We start from the raw sequence: 24,247 nt of genomic DNA, 5'->3' as shown, positions 1-24,247 counted from the left end.
TTAACTGCCCCGTCGCTATACCTCTGACACCCCCTTGAAATTTGGCCGTCCCTGCAACAGGGCAGTTGAGGACGTCCATCTTCCGATTTAAAGATGGGCGTCCTTCTCTTTTCATTGGTCTCCAGCCCAGACCTGTCGAACAAGTGCGGGAGGATTGTGCTGAGCGCATGCTCAGGCACAATTCTCCCGCACTTCTACCTCATGATCAGAGATAATTGCGCTGCTTAAATTTGCATGCATTATCTCTGATCATAGGTCTAATAGCGCCCCGCGCTGTTCCAGCACTATTTTAGAGCGCTGTTTGGAACATCGCGGGGCTTTTGATCATCTGCCTGTTAGTGCTCTAATGCAGCTTGATACCTTACTCCCTTAGGGGTCCTTTTACTAAGCTGCAAGGAAAAAGGGCCCTGCAATAGCGGCAGGAGCCATTTTCCCCTTGTGCCAGGGCCCCTTTCACCGCAGTGGGTAAAATGCACCCCCCAAAAATGGGCATGCGGTAAGATAACTGAGGTGGCAGTAATGGCTCCCACGGTAACCCAGTGGTAAACGGGTAGCACGCGGCAATGCCTGATTACCACCGGGTTAGCGCCGCACAATAAAAAATATTTCCGGCATACTGGTGCCAGCGGTAGTTCTGGGACAGCGTGCTGTATGCCCCGTTGCGCTTACCACTGCTTTGTAAAAGGGGCCCTTAGTCTTGTAATAGCATAATATATTTCGGACTACAATGATTTCTTATTCAGAGGTTGCATCTGCTTCTCCTAGGTTACAGTAAAAGTCATGCAGCAAGATTTAAAATAAGATTCCTCCATGAAGTACTAGTGCCATCTAATGACAAGAAGGAAGAATTTCCTTTATCATCACACATTACTTTTTCAGGAGTTTAAAAATTTTCAGTACAGGGCAATCTGTGATATTGTTTTTCTCTCCTTGTTGTATTCCGTAAGGACACATGCCATTAAATTTTCCCTCCATGGAGGCTGACAGAAAGTTGCTTATATGTTCTCTGGAGAAAGCAGGGTTCCCTATACAACAGCTTTTACCAAGCTAACTTCATGGGAAGAAGGGTGTTGGTTTTTACCAAGTTGTTCTTGAAAAACACCTGTTACAGACTGACAACTATTATCATTAGTAGAAATGGTAGAGGGGCAGCACTTGACATGTCAGTTTAATTTAGTTGCAATACTTTTATCAAAATAGTTCAGAATGGAAAAAGATAAACAGGTATTAGACAGAACAATGCAACAATCCACAGCACACAGTATTACTTAAAAGAAAAAAAGGCAGATGTGCAATTGATCAGTATCACTCAAGAAAAAAGACAAAGATACAAGTGATGAAAGAAGTGACCAATACTCTAACGAAAATAAAGACTAGCAACACCCATAGTGTTTAAATCAATTAAAAAGAACAGCCAACCCTAAAACAGGCAACTCCTAGGAGGCTAGAAAAGTTTGAATCATTTTAAACTCCAAATAGTTTCCATTCATCCTAATATCCTCAGGCAAAAATTCCATTCCATAGAAGCATTAAATATAAACTTATCGAAAGTTCTTTTAAAATGGAAATTTTGCTGTTGGACAAGCCAACAAAAGTTTCATCATCTGAAGCGTATATTCATGAGCATAGCCATGAATAATTAATAAAAAACAAACACAAATGTTTTCAAAATAATTCTAACCTGGGATGGCAGCCAGTGTAGTTGAGTTAAAAACATCATGACCTTTTGTCTAGGGTGTTCCCATAAAATCACCTTGGCTTCCATGTTTTGCTGTACTTTGGATCCAAATGATAGTTCATGATACTGGAAGTGGGGTTTCCCTACCCTACTACAAATCTCAGATACCTTCTGTGGCCTGGATATATCTGTATATGCATCCTTTAAGTCCAGTGAGCATAACCAATCCTCTATTTGACAAATGGGAATGAGGTTGTCTAAGGAAAATGTCCTGAATTGTTTGGCCAGATACTTGTTCAGGACCCTTAAGTCTAGGATAGGATGACATCCCCCCCACCCTAATCTTTTTGTGGTCAATAAGTACTTGGAATAAAATCCTTTCTAGCTTTCCCTTATTGGAACCAATTCATCCTCATTGATCTATAAGAGGGAAGAGTGTTCTCTTGTAAGCAATTACAGATGCTGAGAGCTTAATCTTGATGCTAGTGGTGGGAAATGGTGAAATTAGGCCTTACCTGCTAATTTTCTTTCCTCTAGACCCTCCAGACCGGTCAAGACGCTTGGGTTATGCATGCCTACCAGCAGAGGGAGACTGAGAACACTAACTTCAAACTGAGTACATATAACCTGTGCTAGCCCTCTATCTCCAGTATACACTTAGCAAAGCAGAGAAACAAATCCCTGGAACAGTAACTCTGAAACTAATAAAACCCCTGTACCTGGAAAACTAACAGTTAAACTCCAACAGTGTGCTTAAACAGATGAAACGCCCAGACGTCCCACTCTGCAGAATATTAGAGTCAAAGAAAGTTCTCCGACCATACTGAATATAAAATGAACAGACATAGCAGAACACGGCTCAAAATACTTCTGATAATTGACACGGCTGAAAAATACTTCTGATAAGAGACAGGGCGGGCTCTTGACCGGTCTGGAGGGTCTAGAGGAAAGAAAATTAGCAGGTAAGGACTAATTTCACCTTCCTCAGCAACCCTCCAGACCGGTCAAGACGCTTGGGAAGTACCAAAGCAGTAGACACATTAAGGGTGGGACCCACGAAAAGCAGAAGACAACACAGCCGCTCCAAACCGAGCATCCTCTTTTGCCTGCACATCAATCCTATAATGCTTTACAAAAGAATGAATGGACGACCACGCCGCCGCCTTACAAATGTCCTGCGGAGGAATAAAACTACTTTCCGCCCAAGAAGCGGCTACCCCCCGAGTAGAGTGTGCCTTCAGTACCGAGGGAACTGCCCGACGCTTCAACAAATACGCCGAGGCAATAGTCTCCTTCAACCATCTAGCCAGAGTAGCCTTGGAAGCCGCTTCCCCCTTTCTGGGACCTCCAAACAAAATGAACAAACGATCCGACGCTCGGAAGTCCTGCGTTCTGCTCAAATATGCCCGCAAGATGCGTCGAACATCCAACTTAGCCAGACGACGTTGAGAGAGATCACCAGACCTATCCCCCAACACTGGTAACGAGATCACCTGATTTACATGAAAGGAGGATACCACCTTAGGAACAAACGAAGGAACTGTCCGCAAAGTCACTTTCTCCTTAGCCAAGGAGAGAAAAGGCTCTCTACAAGACAAAGCCTGTAGCTCCGAAATTCTACGCGCCGACGTAATGGCCACCAGAAACACTGTCTTTAAAGTAAGGTCTTTACACGAGATGGAAGCCAACGGTTCAAACGGAGGGCCTACCAGAGCCTCCAAAACCAAATTCAAATCCCAAGGCGGAACCGTCGGCCGACGAGGCGGACGAAGCAACTTGACAGCTTTCAAGAACCGGCCCACGTCCGGCGAAGCCGCCAAGGAAAACCCCTGAATCTTTCCCCGGAAACAAGACAACGCTGAAACCTGTACTTTCAGGGAGGAGAGCGAGAGCCCCCTGTCAAGACCGTCCTGCAGGAACTCCAAAACTTCCGCGACCGAAACACGTAGAGGAACATAATCCCGCTCTTGACACCAGTTCTCAAAAATGCGCCACACCCGCACATAAGCCAAAGAAGTAGACCTCTTACGAGAGCGCAACATGGTATCAATTACCCTGGCCGAAAAACCTTTCTTCCTTAATCTGAGCCTCTCAAGAGCCAGGCCGTAAGCGAGAATGGAGCAGGGTCGGCCATCTCGATCGGCCCCTGAACCAATCTCACCCTGGGCCCCAACGGAATCGGAGCCTGCACTAATAACCGAACCAGGTCTCCGTACCACGGACGTCGAGGCCAATTGGGCGCAATCAGAACCACTAGACCTGCATGGCGCCCGATCCGCTGCACCACGCGGCCCACCAGCGGCCACGGCGGAAATACATAGAGCAACTGTTGAGTCGGCCACGGGAGCACTAACGCGTCGATGCCCTCGGCCCGAGGATCCCTTCGACGACTGAAGAAGCGAGCGACCTGAGCATTGTCGGCCGATGCCATGAGATCCAGCACCGGCCGACCCCATTCCAACACCAGACGATTGAACACTGAGGGATGGAGGGACCACTCCCCGGGGTCTAACGTGTGCCTGCTTAGAAAATCCGCGCTCACGTTGTCCACCCCTGCCACGTGTCCCGCCGAGAGCCCCTGAAGATGAGCTTCTGCCCACAACATTAACTCCGCTGCCTCCACAGCTAACGCTTGGCTCTTCGTTCCCCCCTGCCGATTTACATATGCGACGGCCGTGGCATTGTCGGAAAGAACCCTGACTGCCTTGCCTTCTAACAGGCTGTGAAAGGACCGAAGAGCCAACCGAATTGCTCGAGTCTCCAGGCGATTGATGGACCAAGATGCTTCCTCCAACGTCCATCGTCCCTGGGCTACCTGACCCAGGCAATGCGCTCCCCAGCCCGAGAGACTCGCATCCGTGGTCAGCACCGTCCAATTGGGAGCGTCCAGCGACATGCCCTTCGCTAGATTCGGCGAGTGGAGCCACCAGCGAAGGCTGCGACGGGCAACCCCCGACAGAGGGAAACTCTCCTCCAGGTCCTGAGACTGAGGGGACCAACGAGACAACAAGGCTCTCTGTAAGTCTCTCATATGGGCCCTGGCCCAAGGAACCACCTCTATTGTTGCTGCTATCAGCCCCAACACCTGAAGATACGCCCGAGCCGAAGGCGCCCTCTGCGCTCGGAGTAGACGGATCTGTCCCTGCAGCTTGGAAATGCGAGGAGCTGTCAAAAACACCCGGCCCTTCTTCGTGTCGAAGCGAACTCCCAGATACTCCAGGGACTGGGAAGGCACCAGGTGACACTTTGCCAGATTGACCACCCAACCGAGCGACTGCAAGAAGGTCACCACACGGCCGGTGGCCTCCTCGCTCTCTGACCTTGATTTGGCCCGAATCAACCAGTCGTCCAGATACGGATGAACCAAAATGCCCTGCAAGCGCAGCGCCGCCGCCACCACCACCATCACCTTGGAGAAGGTGCGAGGCGCAGTCGCCAGACCGAAAGGAAGCGCACAAAACTGAAAATGTCTCCCTAAGACCACAAAGCGAAGAAAACGCTGGTGCGCCTCTAGAATGGGAATGTGTAAGTAAGCCTCTGTCAGGTCTAGAGACGTCAGAAACTCTCCTTCTTGCACCGCTACAATAACTGAGCGCAATGTCTCCATCCGAAAGGAGGGAACCTTTAGAGCAGCATTGACCTTCTTGAGGTCTAAAATGGGCCGGAAGGCACCCTCTTCCTTCTTGGGCACCACGAAGTAAATGGAGTAACAGCCCGTACCTCTTTCTAAACTGGGGACAGGTACCACCGCCCCTAAACCGATTAGACGCGACAGATTGGTCCGTACTGCTCTTGCTTTGTATCTTGAATGACAGGGAGACACGAGAAAGAAATCGGAGAGGGGACTGTCGAATTCTAGGGCGTACCCGTCTCGCACTATCTGTAGGACCCACTGGTCTGACGTAATCTGGACCCACCTCTGGTAAAACAAGCGCAAGCGAGCCCCCACGTGAACCAGAGGCTGGGTCCCCAAACCATCATTGAGACACACGGGACGTACCGGACGCTCCCGAAGAGAAGCCTCGCCCCCCGCGACGGCCACCTCGAAAGGGCTGGGTTCTCTGGAAAAACCGACCCCTAGTCCCCCCAGAAGACCTACCGGGCCGATAACGTCTAGCCTCCTGAAAACGCCCCCGCCCTGCTGGCCCCTTAGACACCTTGGGACGAAGCTCAGGAAGCCGAGGGGCCTTAGCATCACCAAGACCCCTCACCAACTTATCCAATTCCTCCCCGAAGAGCAGAGAGCCCCTAAAAGGGAGGGAACAAAGTTTAGTCTTGGAGGCGGCATCGGCCACCCAGCCCCGCAACCACAGGGCCCGCCTAGCTGCCACCGCAAAGGTCATGTTCTTAGCAGAGGCCCTCAACAAATCGTACAGCGCATCCGCCAAGAACGACGACCCCATCTCCAACTTGGCCAGCTCTTGAACAAGAGAAGCCCTATCAGCCTGCGGGCTATCCAGGAGCCTCTCCGCCCAGCGAAAACAGGCCCGAGCCACCAGACCTCCACAAACAGACGCTTGTAGCGCCAAGGCAGACAGATCAAAACTCCGCTTTAGAAAGGTCTCCAATTTCCTATCCTGAGGGTCCCGCAACGCGGCCCCCCCATCCACTGGAATAGCCGTAGCCTTAGTCACTGCCGTCACCACGGCATCCACCGTCGGGGGCCTGAGAGACTCTCTGTCCTCCTGAGGAATAGGATAGAGCTTGGTCATAGCCCGAGCCACCTTACACTGAGCCTCCGGCGAATGCCACTCCTGCGTGATCATGTCTCTCAAGTCCGCATTCATAGGGAAAGAACGAGAGACCCGCCTGATCCCCTTAACCAAAGGATCCACCTGCTTCCCATCCCCAATGGGAGCCGCCGCAGGATCAAACCTTAAAGTGGCGGACACCTGCTCAATGAGGTCAGATAATTCATCCCTGTGAAAAATCCTAACCACAGAGGGGTCTTCCCCAGGCAAAGACAGGTCCCCATCCTGCCCTGCAACCGACCCCTCCTCCTCTTCCAGTGGGCTAAAATCACCCTCAGAATCCGGAGGGGAAAAGACCTCTACATCTTCAGAGCACTCCACTCGAGGTCTTTTAGCGGTAGCCCCCCCCAATCTTGGACTAAGGGACTCCGCACCCGATGGGCCCGCCTTCCAAGCCTGAAACAGACTCCACACAAACTCTGGAGGGAACCCCATGCTGCCCGAGGCCTCCCCCCCAGCGGTACTCGAAATCGGGAGAGGCTGCGGCCCCACGACCGCCTCAGCGCTCAAAAGGCCCGAATCCAAGATGGCGGCGGTTCCCGCCAAAATCGGGACCGCCGCTGAAGCGCCCACCTGAGCCGGCCCACTCTCCTGCGATCCCGCAGAAGGAACTTCCGCAGCTAGCACCGGTGGCGCGAGTGATGGGGCCTTGGGCTCCCCACAAAACCGGCAGGGACCGCCAGCCGCGTCAACACCCCGACGCGCGCACAGCCGGCAACGAATTAACTTCCCTGACATACTCGCGCCTAAACAAAAAACAGCTGATTGCAACCGGCGAAGTTAAAAGAAAGAAAAGCCAACACTCACGGCGCTTGCTTATTGACTCAGCTCTCCCAGACCGGCTGAACAACTCCGGAGACACCGGAGTGCAGCTCCTGCAGTTCTCCACACGAGAAGTTTTTTTTTTTTTTTTTCAATATACTTTATTTGAGCCCTGCTGCTAAGATCTGAAAGGCACTCAAGGCTGCAGGATTAACACTGCAGCCGAGGCACAACGCTGGCCAAAACGGGAGAGCCAGTCGGGGGAGGGACCCGGCCACCCGGGTGTGACACCCCAGAGGGGACAATGGTAGGCCCCACCGGACCTACCAACCCCTTGCTCACTACAGCGTTCCAGGCACAGGGATTACTGTACACCAACTTATCCCTAGAAAATCAGGAAAATTAAACTAGTCTCACAAAATCCTACCAGACCGGACAAGCTGCACAGGCTGCATGTCTACCCTCTGCTGAGACTGAGAAAATACTGGAGATAGAGGGCTAGCACAGGTTATATGTACTCAGTTTGAAGTTAGTGTTCTCAGTCTCCCTCTGCTGGTAGGCATGCATAACCCAAGCGTCTTGACCGGTCTGGAGGGTTGCTGAGGAATTGGAGGAATGGTCTCAAATTGCAGATGATAACTTTCTCAGACAATTTTGAGAATCCACCAGCCTGAGATTACAAGGGGCCATCTTTCTGCAAAAAAAAAAAAAAATTCAGCCTCCATTATACTGGTAGCTTATCCAGTATGGTTACCATACTGGGTCAGACCAATGGTCCAACTAGCTCTGTGTCCTGCTTCCAGCAGTGGCTAATTCAGGTCAAAAGTACCTGGCAGAAACCCAATTAGTAGCACCATTCCATGCTACCAATCCCAAGGCAAGAAGTGGCTTCCCCCATGTCCATCTCAATAACAGACTATAGACTCTTCCTCCAGGAACGTGTCAAAACTTTTTAAAAACCTATATACGCTAATCGCAATTACTACATCCTCTGGCAACAAGTTCCAGAACTATTCTTTGAGCTAGGGTCAGCTGGCACAGATTTATTGGTGATCACAGGTTTGGTTGAAGATAGATTGGAGAGCATAAAATGAAAAATTGTTTTTGAGGGTTTTTTAAAAAATTTTTATTTTGGAGCCTTCTTAGTGGAATGCTTTCCATGAATTTCTGAGAGAAGAGGACATTTCTCTGGTAAGTGACATTATTTTGCTCTGTGCTTGGTAATAAACAATGGGTTTAAAAGAGGAATTGTAGGATATTGATAAACACGGTCAGAAGTAAAAAGAAAAAAAAAAGCAAACTTTATTAGCTAGTCTCCGTACCCTTTCCCCCATAGTTTTAAAACTTTAAATTTCTGCCACAGCATTAACAGATAGACTAGAAGAAACAGCAAGGCCTAGTTCAGTCTTAGAAAAAAAATAATCGAACGGGGCACCCACGTTTTCATGAGGGCGTCCTTGAAGGATGGCCCTGTAAAGGGGCGGGGCAACACGTATTATCGAAACAAGGACGTCCATCTTTCCTTTCGATAATACAGTCAGGGACGCCCAAATCAGCAAATTTAGGCCAACCTTAGAGATGGTCGTCCCCGATTTTTCGGAGATAATGGAAACCGAGGACGCCCATCTCAGAAACAACCAAATCCAAGCCATTTGGTCGTGGGAGGAGCCAGCATTCATAGTGCACTGGTCCCACTAACTGAACGGAAAAAGCCCTTCCTTCCCTTACCGATCCCTTAGCGATTCGGAAAGGAACGGGAATGCATGAAGGAAATTGCATGCAAATGAGCTGCTCGCTGTTAGCTCATTTGCACACGATTTCCTTCCTAAGGAAGGGAAGCCAGTTTCTTTAACCCCTCCCCAACTTTATCCAGAGATTTACTGATAGCACCATCTCTAAAATACCTATTTATTTTCTTCTAGCACTTTGTGGCTCTCAAGTGAGTGTGAGACCTATGGATCCTGAACTCTAGCACTGTTATCACAGCCCCACAAGAATAGTGGAGGCATTGCAGGATCAAATTCACTGACAGATGCACAGCATTAGAAGAAAATAGATCATTTGTTTCAACGGTGACACCAGCAGCAAGCCTCCAGAGAAGATGAGAGGAGAATGTATTAGGAAAAAATAGTCAAGGAGTCGCATTTGGGCTCTCTAGGAGACACCACTGGCTCCTGGGCTTTGCAATGAGTAACACTGGTCTAGTACATGAAAGCTTTATTGCCTTTTGTGTTTATGAAGTTTGGGGAAGAATGTTGGGAGAACAACTGATTGGTTGATATGAAACACGGATATGACTTTCATCAAAAACTTAGGATATTTTTGAAGGATCACTCTGTCTTAGAAAAACTTTAGGTCACCCAACTTCACTCAGGGGAATAAATATTTGAATCAAAAACTGTGGAAAGCCTATAGTATAACTAAAAATTCCAATAATCTCACAGTGCTGAACAAAATTCAGAGATCTGAACTCTGCATTCCAAAGAACCTTGTAATATGCTGAACAAGTGTGCTCATACTTTAGAAGAGACCACCATGGATCTGAAAAGATCTTATGTGATAATTGGATAATTCTTCACACCCTTATAATCACTGCACACTAACCCCCTAATTCTATAAAAGTTGCCAAAAACATTGCACGTAAATTTGGGCACATGCCCGATTTATGTGCGCAATTTAATTGAATAATGAGCTAATTAGTGACAACTGGCTTTTTAACAAGCAATTATTGGCACTAATTAGATTTAATTGGCATTAACATGCATAAATTTAGGTGCGGGATCCATGCCAAAAATTTACACTCGATCTGAAAAAGTGGGTGCCTTTTTGGGACTTTGACATAAGGATCCTCTTATACAATCACTCCCTTAATGAGATTTGGTGGCAAAAACTCTGCAGTAATTTTGTTTTTTTATGGTAAAAGGAGGTGTAGACAGGATGTGGGAGGAAAAAGCTACCACATTAACACACTGGCCATTACCAAGAAACCATTTAACTACACTTCTACAGGTATCGTTAATATTTCCATGATAATAGACTGCATTACAGTTAACATACATTAATCTCTATGCTGCCCTTCTTGCTCCTTGTCAAATCCATTTCGTACATTAAAAAAAAAAATAATGGAATTAACATGTAATGATTTTTACCATGTTTTAATGTCTGTCAAACATTAATGTGGTTTAGTAAATAGGCCCCTAAGTAAAAGCAATAGAAAAAGACTATTAGAATTTCAAAAGAGTTGACTTAAAGATGAAAGATTTGGAAAGTACACAGCATCACAGGAAAAACTAGCTAGAACGCTGAGAACCAAAGCAAAATTAAGGAATCCTTAGTACTGGGAGAAATGGTAAACTATGGGGTCCTTTAACTAAAGGGCATTAAGCCCTTAATGAGTGGTCAGTGCGTGCAAACAGGCTACTGCAGAAATGCATTTTGCGGTAATTTGCCTGTTTGCAAGTGCTAACCTGTGCGTTACTAATTTTTTAAAAATATTTTGGGGAATGGGCATAGCATGGGCAGGGAATAGGCGTAGAAGCATTATTCAGCTAGCTCAGTGTTAACGCAGGAACAGTTAGATCCTCTTAAATAGAAGGTAGTAATTGCTCCTGCATTAACTCCTAGCTGGTACCTGAATAAAAAAAATTGAAAATGCTCTCAAAAGTACCATGTTAGATTTGGAGTTAATGCATGGAAAAATCCTGTGCTAAGCCGTGTTCACTCCAAATCTTAACACATTTCAGTAAAAAGGTCACTATGTGCATTTTATTGCCTCTCTTGGATAAAACAGAATCTGCTGCACTGCAATACACAGGGAGATGAGCCTGGAGATTATCATCTTTCATCAATTAAGATCGGCTTGAACACAATGAATGTATGGGCCAACTCATTCCAATTGAAACTAAATTCAGAAAAGACTCATTGTCTTATCCTTTCATCTCAACACAATAAGTACAAACCTCCAACATTAAACATCCCAAACCTCTCTCTCCCGATTTCGGATAGTCAAATTACTGGGTGTCATAATTGACAGCAATCTGACACTTGAAAGTCAAGTAAATTCAACCACAAAGAAAAGGTTTCACTCAATGTGGAAACTTAAACGAATAAAACATTTCTTTCCACAAGACGTATTTTGCAAACTGATACATTCATTGGTACTAAGCCATTTGGATTACTGCAATAGAATCTATGCAGGTTGTAAAGAACAACTAACAAAGAAACTTCAGACTGCACAAAATACAGCAGCCAGATTGATATTTGGAAAACCAAAATTTGAAAGTGCCAAACCCATTCATGAAAAGCTACATTGGCTCCCCACCAAGGAACATATTGCCTTTAAGGTTTGTACTCTTGTCCACAGGATTATTTATAGTGATTTTCCTGGATACATGCTGGACCTTATAAAATTACCACCCAGAAATAGTACCAGTCAATCCCGTACTTATTTAAATCTGCATTATCCAGACTGTAATGGACTTAGATACAATCCACTTATGCATCCAGCTTTTCTTACATAAGTACACAACTGTGGAACACTTTGCCCAAAGCTGTAAGGTCTATCCACAACCACCTTAACTTCAGGAAAATACTGAAAACCATCCTGTTTAAGAAGGCTTATGCCCCTGATCCAGATTAACTTTCTACTTCCTGCGACACCGCTAAATATGAACAATATTAGACTTTTATTACCACCCCCTCGTCATGTAGCTTATACTTATGTTTCTTATCATGCTTTCTACTTCATTATGTACCTGTATTATTGAACCAGAGCTTTACAGTATTGTGTGAGCCACATTGAGCCTGCAACTAAATGGGAAAATGTGGGATATAAATGTGGTAAATAAATAAAATGTTCTATGCACTGAATTACATACCTGCTGTAATGACATCTGTATCAGCCTGCGTGCATGAACCCCTTGTCCTTGACCCATAGAGATAGCCCGGCACTCTTTAACAGAACAGAAATATCACTCTATTAGTATAAGTATCAGGCTATCTAAGGATACAGAACTGAGGATCCTCTGCATGAAAATGCACAGCTCTGGGCACTAGGCCACAAAGCCAGGCCTTGTTCTTTCTTTGTGACACAGGGAGGATAACTATGTACAGGTCAGGTAAAATACATTTATTAATCTGCCTCTTTAAAACTATACAAACATTTTAGAAAAGGCTCAATGAGCTCTGCGCCTTTTATAAACTACATATGGTGCCACTGAAAATACAAGCGCATTTGTTACTACATACAAGGAGCAGTGTCACTGTAGGAACATAACACGCTTAAGTACTGCTACATACATGTACATGCTGCAATGTTATAAACAGCTGTAAGATAAGCCTATATGTGATGCCAGTTTAGAAACGTGCATGCACGCTGGCCACCAATTAGGGGGGGGGGGGGGGGGCTTTCCTCAGAAAGACATACTCCAATCCTGGAGAGGTATATAGATTTCATTATCAAGCAGTCCTCTGAGCCCCAGGTCCCAAAGGCAAGTTAGTTGAAGGTAATGCATGATGTTGAGTACGTGTAAGTGATGATGGGCAAAAGTGCCATTATAAAACAGGGAATGCACATATAGGACTAGATTCTATAAATGACGTCTACAAAATCAGCACCAAAAAAAACCCAGCTCATATTGTTATTCTATAAACCATGCTTAAAGTTAGGTGCGGTTTATAGAATAGCGCCTAGCTCTGGGAACCGCGATTACATTTAGGAGCGATCATTTACACCAATGAAAACCTGGTGTAAATTCCCACGTGAAAATTAGGTGTGGATCCTACTAATTCTATAACAATGCGTATAAAATTTAGGAATGCCCCCGACCCACCCATGCCCCTCCTATGGCCATGCCCCCTTTTAGGATCTGCGCACTAGAATTTACACGCACCTCCTTATAGAATATGCCTACAAAGATTCAGGTGTAAAATCTAATTATTTCCAATTAGTACCAATAATTGCTTGTTACTGCCCAATTATCAAAGCTGATCGGCTTGTTAATTAAGTTGTGTGCATAAATTGGACGAGCATCCACATTTGCGTATGCCACTCAAAGCACCATATATACGATCTGGGGGATATTGTGAAGGACCACCCAAGACATATCTCTTTTCTGTACAGAGAAAACCCTAACAATGCAAGTTTTATAGTGAGCAGTAAATTTGAGAGACAAGGGATCATACTCCACATGTCCTAGCTTAGGAATGAGGTTCACTCTTGTCATAGCATGCAGAGCTGCCAAGGGGGCCGACCCACTCAGCGGAAGATTTAGGGCATGCCCCCAGCCCACCCACTCTGCCCCAGCTCCGCCCAGCTCTGCCCATTGCTCTGCCCACCCTAACACAGCTAATTTGCGGCCAGTGGCAAAAGGAGGGGTCTCCCCATCCAGCGACAGCAGGAAACACCTTCATAAAACATTATCTTCTGCTGCCTTAGGATCAGTGGCAGAATGAGATGGTGCTTTATAAAGGCATTTCCTGCTGCCACCAGACGGGGGGGCCACTCAGCAGGGGATCCCGGCTACTCGGAGGACGTGCGGAAGATGACCCGCAAAGCGGCAGTTTCCCACTGGAAGCGGGAGACTTGCCAGGTCTGAGTATGTGCAAAACTAACCCATTTGGAAAAATTACCCCCGAGAGAAAATCCTACATTCCACCCACTGTAGTAGAAATAGTGACTTTTCTGAAATCATTAAGTATATGCATGTACCAGTACACAAAGGTAACTCTGCTTTTTATACATATGAATGACACCTAAGGTTTCTAAAATTAACTCCCAATTACTTAGCAGAAGATTACTACAGATGATAACAAGGGCAATTTCTAAACAATGCTTCTATGTGTAAAGTCTGTGGATACTTTTCACATCAGTTTTCAAAGGGAAATGTATGTGCAGCAATCTGTACCTACTATTTGTATGTATACTTTTTTCTATGAAAAATTACCGCAGCAATTCTATATCTTGATGCCTTGATATAGAGGCCAAAATGGGGCATGCCTAGTGCCAATTCCACAACGGCATTTAGGTACATCTAAGCTATTATGGAATACTAGCGTAAAGGTTCATTGGCTTGTCAAAACAACGGCACACCCCTTTATAGCAGGTCAATGGCTGGTGTAATTTGGCGTGCCTAAAGGCGACATATAGGACTATATTCTATGTATCATGCCTAAAAAATCAGCACCAAAATGAAATACACCTAGGCGTATTCTATAAAGTACGACTAAATTTAGGCGTACTTTATAGAATAAGCTTACATTTCCATGTAGTTTATAGAAAACGCCGAGCGCCCATCAGAGCAAATAAATCTAGTCACGGGCAATTACAACTGGGTTTATTCTATAACAACAGGCATAGATTTTAGAAATGCCCGCGACCCACCCATTCCACATCCATGGCCACACCCCCTTTCAACTATGGGACTTACAATTTGCACGCATCATGTTACAGAATATGCTTAATCCAGATAGTAGGGTAGGCTGGCTCTTCCAAAAAATGCAAGGGAGACGCAATGTTACTTATGTATCTGAATTTATTATAAAAACACCAAAGACTCAACACAGTGGCTGTCATAGGTGCCTGCCTCAGAAGTTTCAAAAATAAAAATATAGGCACATATATTTGGTGCCTAACATTAGGCACAGTTTATAGAATTGCCCTTTTGGTGTACATTGTTGGAAATTCAGTCACCAGAAATGCTTCCACAACAATGCAAATGTTGGGAAGTTGCCAGAAGTCCCATCTCAAAATCTTGTTCTATATGCGGAAATGGTTTAGCGCATGCTAAAAATACTACAGCGCCATTGGAAAAGGACCCCAAAGTGAAAGACTTATCTCTTTGAAAACTTCCTAGGAAAAAGTATCTGCAGAGACTTGTATCCGCATTTTCCTTGACAAATAACCTGCATAGTTTGAAAATCCTAAACTACTTGCATGATTGCCTCTCCATACCTATTCCCCGAACCTGTCGTCTTTTTTCTGTGAGTGAATAAAATGTACACTGTTGATCACTATGCATGTTTTTACATGGCTAAATCGCCTCCAAAAATGGCCCTCACTGAGATCGCTGTTCAGCACGTTAAGTACAAATTTTCAAACTTCAATTTATGAAATTTCACATTTTTATATCTGTGTCAAGCATGCACAGATATAAATGGTGAATGGTGGTTTGTTTACATGCTTCAAGACACACATGCACTTTCAGTTATATAAAATGATAGTGTGCTTTGTCTAAAATGCTATTACTAATGGAAATCAGAAAATGAGTTACCTGGTAGCCAATTCAAAATGCTCAGTAAAGTGATCTCTCTTGACGGGGATTCCTTGTAACACAATTTTACTTCACAGTTCTAAAGCCATCACGGGATAGAATAAGTACATTTGTTTTGACTGTAATTTATATTTATAAAGAATTGTGCTGTGAACAGGGACTGCGATATTTTACATACATACCCAATCTGAGTTTTTTAGCCAAAGCATCAATCTGATTAGTTGGATCCGATCCCATAGATAAAAAACAGATAAGAGGAGTCTTTGTGTCACTTTCTTCCCAAGTTTGCTCTAGGTTTAAAATGACTGTTTCTGTGTATTTTTGTCCTAAGGAATCTCCAATGTACATTCTTGCTTGAGAAAGAGTGCGATCAGGGCACCAAGACCTAGAAATGAGCATAATTTCATAATATCCACATTAATGGAAAATAGGTGTGTACTTTTTTGCTCTGTAGATATTGGCTGGATTTTCAGGGTAAATGAACACACTTACTTTTACAATGAAAATCATACCTGGATGCATTTATGCTTGTTAATTTCTACAGATACTTTTCCTGAGCAAAAAAAAAAATCCAGGCTGAGTTTTAAAATTCCACAAGAAAGAATTTAGGGGCCCTTTTAGTGCAAGGAGTTAACATGTGGAAATTAAAGAGCTTTGCGTGGTTTGCCTGTTTCCACACATTAAACCAAGGGGGTGTGGCACCATGAGAAAGCTAATGTGTTATATTTACCAAGGGCTGTTAACGCTTCTTACATAGAAAGCAGTAAATGTTCCCATGTTAACTCAGAGCAGATAATGCACTTTAAACCAAATGTTAACACACAGCCTGCAATAAATTGTGGGAATGTGCCTTCTTAATGCAATGTTAAATATGTTAAGCCGCAAACAAGGCATTTTTGGAAAAGACCCTATTAGTCCCCAATTCTGCATCAGTCTCAGCTCCATGGATGACGCCCCCTACAGTAAGTAAATATATGCACAAAATGGAATTGTGTTTGTACTTTTATCTGCTTATAGGGTAGGCAGTCTTATAAAAGCCCATTTCGTTAAGTAAACCATTGTGAAGAAAATGGGAGTAATTTTAGAAAGGATCTTTCATGCGTAAACTCCTCCTTCTTATAAAATGATCCCAGGGATTACATTAGTAAGAAAAAAAATGCACAGACTTTAATGCAACTCAAGTGTAGGCATGTTTAGAGTGTGATTTAAGTGAGGCATGGGGTGGAGTTGCAATTTACTTGTGTATTTTATAATGATGCATAAATACATAAGAACAGCCATACTGGGTCAGACCAATGGTCAATCTATCCCAGCATCCTGTTTCCAACAGTGGCCAACCAGGTCACAAGTACCTGGCAGAAATCCAAATTGTAGAAACATTCCATGTTACCAATCCCAGGGCAAGCAGTGGCTTCCCCATGTCTGTCTCAATAGCAGACAATGGACCTTTCCTCCAGGAACTTGTCCAAACCTTTTTTAAACCCAGAAACACTAACACTGTTACTACAACCTCCGCCAAAGAGTTTCAGAGCTTAACTATTTGCTGAGTAAAAAAATATTTCCTCTTATTTGTTTCAAAAGTATTTCCATGTAACTTCCTTGAGTGTCCCCTAGTTCTTTGTACTTTTGGAACGAGTAAAAAATCGATTCACTTCTACTCATTCTACACCACTCAGGCCTAAATTTCTTTCATTTCAATCTAGGTATGATTTCTGCTGCTTTCACTCTAGCATTTTCCCCTATTTTATAAAGACACTGAGGGGTTCATTTTCAAAGTATTTAGACTTACAAAGAGCCATAGGTTACTAATGGCCCTCTTGACTAGAGTGCACTAGCATTTTTAGTGTGTGCACAAAATAAGTGTGCGCTGTGTAGGTGACCATAGGAATATTGTGAGTGCCTACATAGCGCACGCTAAAAACGCTAACGCGCCTCTAGCGCGGCTTAGTAAACAGGGCCCTAAGTAACTTTCAAAGTCTAAGTGCTTCGAAAATACGCTTCATAGGCTCCTATGTGTCTACAAATAGACACCTTTGACCTCTTTCAATTTAGGTGACTCACATAATAAAATGACCCTTTAAAAATGAACTCTGGCTATTACACATTATTCAATTTTATTTCTATTCAGAGTAAGGAGTAGAGAGATTCAGTATGCAAATTCATTTGCAAGATGAGCCCTACAGAAACATGAAGTATTTTCTTAGGTACCTGAACCTTTTATAAAACATTGAAGTGACTCTCATTATACCACCATGCACTTTCAGAGAATAATCTATCACTCAGCAGGTCTCTTGAAAATTAAAATAGCAGGAGTTCACAATAGATCCAGCGCCAATATGTTCTGCAAATCTAACTTGATAAGTACTTTTAAATTACTAAGCACATAGATAATGGAGATAATGGTGATATTGGATTTTACAAAAATATTTGACACCATGCCACATAGAAGCTTGCTGAAAACATTAGAAACAAGAAAAGGTGAGGAATATACAAATGAATTGATAATTGATTAAATATAGTATCATGGATAGATCGGCCTTGGTGCTAATGCTCTCCTTATATTCCCCTGAAACATTTCTGAACAGCACTCTTTGATTGCCAGCCTCCGGTTTTATTATACTTTACGTAACCTGGGTCTCACTCATGCAGTAGCTCCAGCCCAGGGCCACAAAAAAAATTCTTTCACAAACTTCACACTCTTCATTTACTCTCAGGCCACTCTCACCACACACCTCATTTTCAGTCGAGCTGGGGTGGGCCGATGGTCTAGAATAGTGATGCAGGGGTTTGGGAGACACTTCTCCAGTTCTGGGTTCCACTCTGCTCTTCAGTCCAGGAACTACACTGCACTCCAAAAGATTCACTAACAAACTCAACTTTACTGTAACTTCCGCAACAGGCCATTTGCAACTTCAATGATTCTTCACAGAAGTCACTAATATGAAGTCTTATTTTAATCAATCACATACTTCTGCAGTTCCATGGGGAACATCTATACCACTTTCTTCTCGGGTGTATGTACAGGAGATTTTTTTCTCTTTGTCAGGGCTAATCACATATTCACAAGCACCCCTGTCCAAGCTTATCCTGTTCACCAGATGTAACCTCAGAGCTGCTCTCATCTTCACCAATTCACTCTGCTATCACCAGGCACAGTCCCTTATAGCTGTCCTCCTTCCGCAGGTGTACCTCACAGGGTGGCACCCCTACGTCCTACCCTGAGCCCTGCTTATGGGCTGGACTCCCCAATCCGCCCGAAGCTCTGACACCTTCACCAGTTATTGTGAGTCGGGCAATAATTGCTCCTCATTTCTAGCCCAATCTTAAGGTGGCGCTTCAGGATCACCCTTCTCCTTCTTCGGGTCACTTGGCAGGGGCTTGTAGGCAACCAAAGACCCCTCTAAAGGGCAAACAGTTAACTTTTTCTCCTCCTAGTCTTCTCCCCCTTTGTCACTCTTCAGAACTAGGACACTCTCTGTGCATTTTATTTCCAAACTACTCCCCTTGGGCTGGGCTTCCTCCCACCCAGGGACTTTCCAGTCACTCCTCTCTGTGACTCTCTGCAGGGACTCTATCTCTTGGATTACATTTACAACAGGGGATTACATATACAATGGGAACTACAGGACTATCTTAGCTTCAGCAGTCCTATTAACTCAGCAGTACTCCTTCCAGCAGCCTCTTTTAATGGCCCACTTCTTTCAAACAGCTTTACTCCTCGGTGCATTTCTCCTGCACCGCCCTGCCTTCTGGCTACTCTCTTTAATGCCCCTCGGGTGGATCACACTGTTTCCCACTGACTCAGCACTTCTCTGGCCACCCAATGGCACTGCTTTGGCCCTTTTACCCTGATCTCCACCTCCCAAGGCTAATGAAGGCACAGGGGGAATGGTCCCGCCCTACATTCCTGCTGAACTTGAAACCCTCCCAATGACCACTTCCCTGGGCTGGGGTCAAACAGTTACATTTTCACCTACTACACCTTTAAAGCAAGCCTGCAGCTCTTCATTGCTTCTTAACGTTCCCCCAATGTCTTTATCAGCTCTTGGGTACTGCAGGTCCAAGGCAAGATTATGTCCGTGGTCTCAAAGGCAGGGCAGATTCACAGCTCAGGCTCTCTGAGGTGGCTATCCCTCTCTCCCTTTCTCTCGGGAGCAGCTGTCTGTCCATTGCAGACTGCCCTTTTTGTTGCTCTCTTCCCTTCCAGCAGCTTCTGGGCCCCTCCTACATTTCTCCCAGGAGCTTACTCTGGGTACCCTGCTTTCCCATTGGCTGCATTAATCCAAGATTACAATTCTCAGTTTGCCCCAAGATCTTCTCCTCCAGATTGGGCTCTAAGCACGATTGCTTCAGTCTGTGCATGCCCCTCCCCGACTTCCCTTTGCCAGCTTGCATGGAGGCTCTCTCTCGTGTGCTGAGAAGCTAGTCTCTTTCCCCTCTCCTCCAGGCTTTCCCAAACTGTCCCAGGAAGAACACGGAGAGTCACCCCTCCCTCCTCTAGAAGAACAGACCCAATTTCACAGCCTCCAACCTTTGTCAACCTTTCAGGTAAGAGCTGGTTCGTTGACCCTTTAGGGCTCCTCTCATGCTTAGTGCTGCGGTTTCACTAGAGTTTTCTTTGATCCTGGGCTAACTCCTAGGGGATTAGGAGATGCGCAGGACCTCTACTACCCCGTTCAAATGTCCCCCTAGTCTCTGTGACATCCCTAAGTGTCACACAGATGTAAAAGTTTAGGGGCCAATTTTATAAATTGACATCAAGATGTAGGTGCCACAATGGGGTGTGCTTAGTGGCAATTCTATAATGGCATGTAGGAGCGTCTATGCCATTATAGAATACTAACTTATGACGGGTCAATGGCTGGTGTGCACCATGCAATGCGTGGAGCTGATAGTATTCTATAAATAAGCAAGCATCACTTGGCAACATACCCATGGCCCACCCATGCTCTGCCCATGTGTATGCCCCCTCGCAGTTATGTACTATGTATCATTTAGGGACATAAATACCAATTATTGGCACTTCTGACACACATAAGTGCTTGCATTCTATAAACTGGGGATAGTAATTATAGACTGTTACCAATATCAAGCAAGATGCCAACAGGGTCAGGTTTGGATCTGTTAGTATTTGTAATCATTTAGCCATCTCTTCTCCAAGCTGAAGAGCCCTAGCCTCTTTATCCTCTCTTTGTAGGGAAGTCATCCTATCCCCTTTGTCATTTTTGTCAACCTTCTCTGTACCTTTTTAACTTCTGTTATATCTTTTTTGAGATGTGATGACCAGAATTGTGCACAGTATTCGATGTGCGGTTGTACCATAGAGCAATACAAAGGTATTAAAATATTCTCATTTTTGTTTCCCATTCTTAATAGCCTAACACACAATGGGGGATGGATTTTGGAACCAGGAATGGGACTCAGCACGAGGTGATGATATTAAGGATGTATTATGAATATGATAGGCCCCTCAGCTCAGAAAGGAATATCAAGAGTCAAGTATAAAATTGTGAAAAAAGTCAATCCGAAGACAGAGCAGGAAAGATGCTGAAGTAATAAATGTCCGTCCAGATGCTAGGAAAGAACTACTAAGCATGCACACGTTTGGTAAGAATGGGAAAAGAGGGGAACCGAAAATAATGTACATTTATATTTTGCATGTTTTGAGCAAGCAGATATATGCTGAAAAGATATACATGTACTTGTTGCTTCAGAGTTTCATGTTCCCAATATGGTAATGAGTTTTACTGAAATGGCTAGCAGCTGTCCGATCTTTGCTCTCTAGAATGCTGATAAAGCTGAATATAATCTCAACCAATAAGTATCTGTTGTTAGTAGCCTACGAGTTCCGCTGCCATGTGAACACGCCAAGAAGATTTTTAAGGTTGGGGGGTGGCAGGGAGAGACCCCCATGTAAAACGTTCCTGGCTACGCAACTGGCCCCATGCATAGTTCTGCTCTATGCTATAACTTGTTTGATTTGCTTACTTTATTTTTGTCTATTAGATTGTAAGCTCTTTGAGCAGGGACTGTCTTTCTTCTATGTTTGTGCAGCGCTGCATACGCCTTGTAGCGCTATAAAAATGCTAAATAGTAGTAGTAGTAGTTGGACTCTAGAACTTGTGATGATGTAAACTTGACATGTAACTCATGACCTAATATTTTATGCCAATAAAATGAAGCAGGGAGCCTGACGGAGCTGAGACAGTTCTGGGTGAGCTCACTGTCATTATGTGAGACCCACAATCTCTCCCAAAGACCTTTGATCTATATACTTTTCTATTAGTGGTGTGCATGTGGATTTCTTTCCTTTGATCTCTTGGAGATAGGAGTAAAGAGCCAGGTATGTGACCTGCTCTGGAGGGGTCTTAGGCAATCAGGGGGGAATATACTGGATAAGGAGACGGGGAGGAATGTGGAAAAGTGAACAGGGAGACAGAGCAGGAATGCTGGACATACAGGGAATAGATATTATAGTTTTCTTGGTTTGTGTTTACAGCGTTTTCACTGCACAATAAAGTAATCTGACACAATGAAAGTGAAATACCCATGTTTTTGTGCAGGTCGATATGACTGAAAAGCATAACATATGGTGGTGGGACTTACATTTCTTTTGTGCATAACGGTGCGCTTGATTTAGAGGTACATATCAGAACATCAAAGAATGCCAAGAATATCTGGGGGAAAAAAACTTGTCTATGAAACTTTATTACACCGTGTTCTAACATCGACGACTCTGTTTCAGCTGCTGAAGGAACTTGGCGTTTCATGCTGTTAAACATAGCTATAAATCAATGGACTGCAGTTCAAAATTAGTAAAAACAATATTACCTGAGCCCAGCATTGCACAGAAAGTATTGTGTGCATGAACAAAAACAGAATCAATTGTTAACAGTGTGCTGGCTCTGCATTCTGTTCATATGGTTGTGAAAGCACTAAACTGTGTATGCTACTGTGGAGTCCCAGCAGATGGTAGTAATCATGGGTCTGAGAAGATATTTCCAATTGTTATTTACTACTCATTAACATGCATAGCACTCCAGATGAAACTGCAGAAACAATTTTGACATGCATTAAGAACAGCTTGGACAGACATCACTTATTTCAGAAGTGTATAGCCTTTGCAGGAGATAATTGTAATACTAATTTTGGAGGTGTCCAGCGTAGACCTGCTGGAAAGAATGTTTGCTAATTTAAAGAAGATGAAAGAAAAAATCAGCGGCAATGGTACATTAGTTGTCTAGCACATGTTTTCAATAACTGAGTGCAGCATGGCGCTGATACACTTGATTTTGATACTGAGTCAATAGTTTAAAAACTTTACAACTATTTCTCAATCTACACGGTTTGAACTGAACATTTGAAAGAGTACTGCAAGTTTGTTGAAGTGAAATAGCAGCTGCTTCATCACAGGAAGACTTGATGGCTCTCTTTGTTTCCTAGAGAGAACTCAGTAGATCCCACGGGGGCGTAAAATGAAAATGCAAAAGTTGGGAGTGTGAGCCAGGCTATCCAAAGACTGAACCAAAGGTGCAATTAAAATATATGGCGTTTAATAGTTTTGTAACAAACAATAGCCTGGCTCTTTCTCTTTGTTTCCTGGCATCCACTGGCAGTTGCAGATGTTTTCAGCCTTGAAGGCTTTCCTTTTGTCTCAAGAAAAGTCATCAACTGTGCTCCGAAATTTCTTTTGATAATGATCTGAGTAACACTTACCTTTGGCATCTTTCCGCTGCTTTTGACACTGTCGATCACAGCATACTTCTCGATACCCTGTCCTCACTTGGATTCCAGGGCTCTGTCCTTTCCTGGTTCTCTTCCTACCTCTCCCTCCGCACCTTTAGTGTTCATTCTGGTGGATCCTCTTCTACTTCTATCCCTCTGCCTGTCGGCGTACCTCAGGGTTCTGTTCTTGGTCCCCTCCTCTTTTCTATCTACACTTCTTCACTTGGTTCATTAATCTCATCCCATGGCTTTTCCTACCATCTCTATGCTTATGACTCCCAAATCTACCTTTCTACCCCTGATATCTCACCTTGCATCCAAACCAAAGTTTCAGCGTGCTTGTCTGACATTGCTGCCTGGATGTCTCAACGCCATCTGAAATTAAATATGACCAAAACCGAGCTTCTCATTTTCCCCCCCCAAACCCACCTCCCCGCTCCCCCCGTTTTCTATTTCTGTTGATGGCTCTCTCATTCTCCCTGTCTCCTCAGCTCAAAACTTTGGGGTCATCTTTGACTCTTCTCTCTCCTTCTCTGCTAATATCCAGCAGACCGCCAAGACCTGTCGTTTCTTTCTTTACAACATCCGTAAAATCCGCCCCTTTCTTTCCGAGCACTCTACCAAAACCCTCGTCCACACCCTTGTCACCTCTCGTTTAGACTACTACAATCTGCTTCTTGCTGGCCTCCCACTTAGTCACCTCTCCCCTCTCCAATCGGTTCAAAACTCTGCTGCCCATCTCGTCTTCCTCCAGGGTCGCTTTACTCATACTACCCCTCTCCTCAAGACCCTTCACTGGCTCCCTATCCGTTTTCGCATCCTGTTCAAACTTCTTCTACTAACCTATAAACGTACTCACTGCTGCTCCCCAGTATCTCTCCACACTCGTCCTTCCCTACACCCCTTCCCGTGCACTCCGCTCCATGGATAAATCCTTCTTATCTGTTCCCTTCTCCGCTACTGCCAACTCCAGACTTCGCGCCTTCTGTCTCGCTGCACCCTACGCCTGGAATAAACTTCCTGAGCCCCTACGTCTTGCCCCATCCTTGGCCACCTTTAAA

General features: G+C 44.6%; 1 protein-coding gene across 1 annotated transcript in view; it reads right to left on the bottom strand.

Annotated features, from left to right (window-relative positions):
* The window catches only part of DNAH8 (dynein axonemal heavy chain 8), a 1,267,128-nt gene that overhangs the window by 125,078 nt on the left and 1,117,803 nt on the right, over positions 1 to 24,247 (bottom strand). Inside the window, 2 exon segments of the mRNA XM_030199255.1 lie at positions 12,069 to 12,142; positions 15,644 to 15,846. Coding sequence (XP_030055115.1) covers positions 12,069 to 12,142; positions 15,644 to 15,846 — 277 coding nt within the window.

Source organism: Microcaecilia unicolor, chromosome 3, assembly GCF_901765095.1.
Source record: "Microcaecilia unicolor chromosome 3, aMicUni1.1, whole genome shotgun sequence".
Lineage (NCBI taxonomy): Eukaryota > Metazoa > Chordata > Amphibia > Gymnophiona > Siphonopidae > Microcaecilia > Microcaecilia unicolor.
The sequence above is the reverse complement of the archived record's forward strand: the minus strand, read 5'-3'. Positions and strand labels throughout refer to the sequence as shown.